This window comes from Saimiri boliviensis, chromosome 5 (assembly GCF_048565385.1).
Source record: "Saimiri boliviensis isolate mSaiBol1 chromosome 5, mSaiBol1.pri, whole genome shotgun sequence".
Classification (NCBI taxonomy): Eukaryota; Metazoa; Chordata; class Mammalia; order Primates; family Cebidae; genus Saimiri; species Saimiri boliviensis.
In genome coordinates, this window is record NC_133453.1 from 14,011,823 (window position 1) to 14,017,946 (window position 6,124).

A 6,124-nucleotide genomic window follows, 5' to 3' on the forward strand; every position below is an offset into this window, starting at 1 on the left:
CTCCTACTTGATTTTACTTGATCCTATCTGAAATTACTTGATGCTTTTACTCAAATGCAATCTTCTTGAGGACCTCTGGCTTACAAACAAGATTTATCTGTATTTCGCTCTCTGTCATATTTCAAAGGTAATACCTGTTTAATTCAAAAGTATGATGCTGAATAGGTTTTTCCGAGTCCTCCTGCCATGCTGTTTATGTACCGCAGTGGAAAGCCACTATGCTGCAGGGAAAGGCTATGGTTCACATGGCTGCGGGACGCACAGCCTCAAGGTCAGGCCTGTCTCTGCACACTTGTATATGTGTGGAGGTTCTCACAGGGCTTGCAGTGCACTCATGGCTTCAGGTCTCATCCCCGTGACCCAAAGTCTTCAATTCTGAAAGTCCTTTGCCAACTTTTAAGCTGACTCTCACTCTACCTCTTCTTTGTAAAATCCAAGAACTAACCAGGGACAGCAGGAAGCCTAAAGAAGGATGGGAAGGGCCCCATGGACACTTGTCCTTGAATCTGGCAAATGGGAGATATTGAAAATGTTCAGTTTGGGTATTTCAGAAGGTATTTTCTTTGTACTATCTCTCTTTTTTTTTGAGATGGAGTTTTGCTCTGGTGCCAGGCTGTAGTGCAGTGGCATGATCTCGGCTCTCACTGCAACCTCCACCTCCTAGGTTCAAGTGATTCTCCTGCCTCAGCCTCCTGAGTAGCTGGGACTACGGGCATGTGCCACCATGCCTAGCTAAATTTTGTAATTTTAATAGAGATGGGGTTTCACCCTATTGGCCAAGATGGTCTCGATTTCATGATATGCCTGCCTCAGCCTCCCAAAGTGCTGGGATTACAGGTGTGAGCCACTGTGCCCAGACTGCACCATCTCTTAAAGGATAAGCAATGGCATTACATAAAAATGGAAAAGGGTAGAGGTCACAATTCTAATAATGATTACAATTCACATTAGGGCTTCAGAGCTGGACTTGTATTGGTTGTGCAGGAAATAAATACAATAGCAATATATTTCATAGTCTTAAAGGTCTATTGTAAACGTCTTGAAAGAAAATAAAGTCAGAATTAGAATAAGCTATTTATGAAGTCAGAAGTTCCTCAGAAGGAAGTAAACAGAGGTGCTATAAAATTCTCCCAAGGGAATTGAGATAAACAACAACAGGGAAGTAGCCACATGCTTGGGTCAAGCCCAAGCCAAGGATGGTATATAAAAGCATCCCCAGCAGAAGGAGGCATCAGACTCCCTTCACCTCTCCTGAGTCCTCCCTCCTCACTTCACCTGAGACCTCTCTACTGACACCATGGGTTGCTGTGGCTGTGGTGGCTGTGGTGGTGGCTGCAGTAGTTGTGGTGGCTGCGGTGGCTGTGGTGGTGGCTGCGGTGGCAGCTGTGGTGGTGGCTGCGGTGGTGGCTGTGGCGGTGGTTGTGGCGGCTGTGGCAGCTGCACCACCTGCAGGTGCTACCGGGTGGGCTGCTGCTCCAGCTGCTGCCCCTGCTGCCGCGGCTGCTGTGGGGGCTGCTGCAGCACACCGGTCATCTGCTGCTGCCGCCGCACCTGCAGCTCGTGTGGCTGCGGCTGTGGGAAGGGCTGTTGCCAGCAGAAGGGATGCTGCCAGCAGAAGTGCTGCTGCCAGAAGCAATGCTGCTGCTAGGTGGGGCACCTGCCTCTGGGAAGGTGCTCTTTCCTGTGTTTGGATTTGTAGACTTTGAGTACTTTCATCTTCTCTGGTTCAACTAAATAATGAGTCATGTTGGCTAGGGCGCGGTGGCTCATGCCTATAATCCCAGCACTTTGGGAGGCCAAGGTAGATGGATCATTTGAGGTCAGGAGTTCAAGACCAGCCTGGCCAACATGATGAAACCCTGTCTCTACTAAAAATACAAAAATTAGCTGAGCATGGTGACAGGGGCTTATAATCCCAGCTACTGGAGAATCGGTTGAACCCGGGAAGTGAGGTTGCAGTGAGCCTAGATCTTGCCATTGCACTCCAGCCTGGGCATGTGATTTAATAGAAATACACCTGACTAGAAGTCAGAAGCTCAAATTCAAGTCCAGGCTCTGCCACAGCAGTTGGCCACAAACAAGTCACTCAGCCTCCCAGAGACTTGCATATCCACCTATGAAATAATAAGGTTGAACTAAGAATTAGTAAGGAACGTTTCCATTTTCACAACATTTGAATCTATTGAGATCTATTGACTTTGCAGAACTAAATTCACAGGTTCTCCAGCCCCATGCTCTGAAGATTTCTTTTATATATCTTATGCTTTAAAAAATATATACCTTGGCCATAGTGGGCATTAAAATTTGTTTTAAAAAATCACCTTTAATCCAGTATGGTTCATCAGTTATAACCTGTACTGCAACAAATGCAGGCCATAACTTACCTTGCAAGAGTACAAAATTTACATTCATGAGCTCAGTGGAATGAAATAATGATTATTCATGTATTCCATGCTTTTGAAACATTTACTATCTGTGGAAATTCTGTACTTGTATACCTGCTTATATTGGTTATATGCTATACATTGGCTACAGCTTCTAGTGTTCCCTTATCTTCCTAAATATAATTTAATAAACCACCAGAAAAATATCGTATTTCACTATGTTTGTTTTGATTTGTTTCTGCTGTGTTTGAAGAAGGGGAGGAGAGAGTGATGGAGCTGATGTTTGGCAACATTTGTTGCAAACTGTAGGAAGGTTGTAAGATGAAAGACAAAGTATACTCTGAATTGATTAGGGAAATGTTAGCTACTGTAACAAATTAACACAAAAATATGCAATGACTCAACACAATGAAGCAGGTTTTCTTGTTGATATCAACTATCCTGAGCAGTTTCAGGTGGGTAGAAGGGGATGCGGGTTAGGGAAGCTACTCTCCACTCAGTCATTTAGGGATCTAGGTTGAAGAAAGCACTGACATTTTCAAGACATGGCTTCTAAGATGGCTTAGTCGTCCCCAATCTGTAAGTAGAAAAAAAATAGCCCAACACTTCTTAAGCGCTGTGGCTTGAAAGTGACACAACTTGTCATTGGTTGGAAGTAATCACGTGGTCCTGGCCAGGCTCGGTGGCTCATGCCTGTAATCCCAGCACTTTGGGAGTCTGAGGCAGTTGGATCACCTGCGGTCAGGAGTTCGAGACCAGCTTGGTCAACATGAAGAACCCCTGTCTCTACTAAAAAATAAAAAGAAATTAGCTGCGCATGGTGGCACATGTTTGCAATCCCAGCTACCCGGGAGGCTGAGGCAAGAGAATCACTTGGACCCAGAAGGCAGAGGTTGCAGTGAGCTGAGATTGCGCCAATGCGCTCCAGCCTGGGTGATAGAGTGAGATTCTGTCTCAAAAACAAAACAAAACAAAACAAAACAAAACAAAACAAAACAAAAAAAAAAAAAAAAAGAAGTAATAATATGGTTCTACTCAGTCCATAGTTAGACTGATACTTTCCAGCAACAACCTTGTCATATGACAGGGAAAGGCATACATTTCTCACAGACAGTTAGCTGTGTCTACCATATAAAGTTCATGTTCTAGTAAAACTCCCAGCTGATTTGACTGCAGTGTGTTCAGAAGGAGATGCCCTAAGGTAACTCAGGTGGGTGTTTATTAGCCATTTGTATCACCTGCATTTCTCTGGGAGTAGTTAAACTGGTCCCTGTGGCAGATCATTCTTCAAAGAAAAGTTTGTCTTTGTTTTCTTTTTGAGATGGCGTCTCACTCTGTCACCGAGTTTGGAGTACAGCAGTGTGATTATGGCTTACTGCAACCTCCGCCTCCCAGGCTTAAGCTATCCTCCCACCTCAGCCTCTAAAGTAGCTGAGACAACAGGTTTGTGCTACCATGTTGAGCTAATTTTTTTTTTCCCCAGAAACAGGGTCTCATCATATTGCCCAGACTGGTTTTGAACTCCTGGGTTCAAATGATTCACCTGCCTGGCCCTCCCAAAGTGCTGGGTTCACAGGCATGAGCCACCATGCCAAGAACAAGTTTTTCTAATACTGCTAACATTGTTCTTATTTGAATTAACCAGGTAGTTTTGATTTGTTTTTTAAAATGTTACATGTCATTCTAGAGTTACAACCATAAACATCATTCAGATTCTTTTGAAAGAATCTAGATATTCTAGAGAAAGTTTTCTCCATACCATTTAAATGAGATCATAGTGGCGGCTAGCGTGAGCTGTCTTGCTCAACAGCCATTTCCATGTCCTTCTAGTATTTTTTTTTTCCTTACAGAGGAGGCTGAGATGATTAAAAATTACATTGCACAGAATCCTCTGCATCTGGCATCTGGATATTGCAACAATTAGATTAACCCTTGAGGGGTATAAAAGGCAGAAATAAGGTGAAGGTCATTTTCCCACTACTTTAATCTGTTGCTGCCGATAAGGAAGATTGGGGTGCAGGAGTTGAGTTTTCTGCACTGCAGCAATGTGGGTCAAGAGAGTGTCATGCAAGTTAATAACCAGTTACAGCAGCAGCTATAGTCAAATTCAATGTTGTGCCATTCGATCACTAACCTAGGGTATACGGATGACGGATGGCAACAGCAGCCGTAGTTCCTGGACTGCAACCGTAGTGGGGTGTTCTTGAACTTAATCATTCCAGAGGTGGCTTCTTGATGTCCCTGCCTTCCCCACCCCACCCCCAGACAGAGTCTCATTCTTGTTGCCCAGGTTGGAGTGCAGTGGCATCATCTCAGCTCACTGTAACCTCTGCCTCCCAGGTTCAAGAGATTCTCCTGCCTCAGACTTCCAAGTAGCTGGGATTACAGGCGCCCGCCACCCACGCCGGGCCAATTTTTGTATTCTTGGTAAAGACAGGGTTTCACCATGTTGGCCAGGCTGTTCTCAAACTCCTGACCTCAGGTGATTTACCTGCTTTAGCCTCCCGAAGTACTGGGATTACAGGCATGAGCCACCATGCCCAGGCTTCCCTTCCTTTTTGACTACTGCAGAGACAGCGGCATCTCCCAGGGCCAGTTCAGCACTCATGTCCCAGCCAGTATTTCCGCAGGTAAGTCCAGAGCCTGCTTTTCTAGCCCTTCCAACAGTTTTGTACACATGATTCTCCCATTTCATCTCTTCCCAATTCCATAGCTTGAATTGCAGTTTTCTGCAACTAACTGACACTGGTACATGACATGTCCTATCTTTTTATACCAAATTCTAGCCATGCTCCAAAGCTGTGAGGAATCCTGGCTCCTAGCCCTTCTTGATGAAATCTTCCTTTTTCTGAACTCCGAGGCTTTTGCTGTTTTGGCATGCCACGTGACAAGTTATTTGCATACTTTTCTATCCTTGGTTTTAGCAACTTTTAGTTTTAGCTCTTTTGGTTGCAGAAAAATACAAACCCACTAGAAACAGTATAAAAGGATAATAACACAGGGGCGTCTCACAGAAAACAAAGACAGACTTTGCAATCTGTTTTCACAGGGGAGAAATCAAGATGTAAAATGCCTTTGAGAAACCAAGCAATTACCCTTTCTCTGCCACCCTCTAAAGCCGTACGGTCTCCTACCTTCTCTCCCTAGATATTTCTCCTCCCTGCCCCTCCTCCTCCTTCTTGTACAGATTGGTTTCTCTGTTTCTCCCAGCAGAGTTCATGAATTCATTGTATTGTATTGTATTTTTATTATTTTTATTTCTTTTTCTATAGAAGGGTCTCACTCTGTTGTTCAGGCTGGAGTGTATGATGATAGCTCAATACAACCTCCAACTTCTGGGCTCCAGCAATCCTTCTGCCTCAGCCTATTGAGTAGCTGGGACTTTAGGTGTGTGATGCCTGGCTAAATGTTTTTTTGGACATGGGGTCTCCAGGCTGGTCTCAAACTCCTCACCTCAGGTGATTCTCTCATCTCAGCCTCCCAAATCACTGCCATTACAGGCATAAGCCACTGTGCCCGTCTATTATTTTTATTTTTTTGTAAAGATAGTGTCTTGCTATGTTGCCCAGGCTGGTCTTGAACTCCTGGCCTCAGGCACTCTTCCCACCTCAGCCTCCCAAGTGGCTGTGATTACAGGTGTGAGCTACTATGCCTGGCTAAGCTCATGAATTTAAATATGGTGGAGACTTCCATGGCCTACCCAATACCCTTGGTCTCGTTCTTCTCTCCAGTATTAACTG

The 6,124-nt window shown here is 44.7% G+C and overlaps 1 protein-coding gene across 1 annotated transcript; it reads left to right on the forward strand.

The window, feature by feature from the left end:
• The first annotated feature begins 1,247 nt into the window (after positions 1–1,247).
• SCYGR1 (small cysteine and glycine repeat containing 1) lies at positions 1,248–2,588 on the forward strand. Its single transcript, XM_074398667.1, has one exon. The coding sequence runs from the start codon at positions 1,298–1,300 to the stop codon at positions 1,646–1,648; it is 351 nt and encodes a 116-aa protein (XP_074254768.1). The 5' UTR covers positions 1,248–1,297; the 3' UTR covers positions 1,649–2,588.
• Positions 2,589–6,124: the final 3,536 nt, after the last annotated feature.

Coding starts and splice junctions, on each gene's coding strand:
- SCYGR1 (XM_074398667.1), top strand. CDS start 1,298: ATGGGTTGCTGTGGCTGTGGTGGCTGTGGTGGTGGCTGCAGTAGTTGT.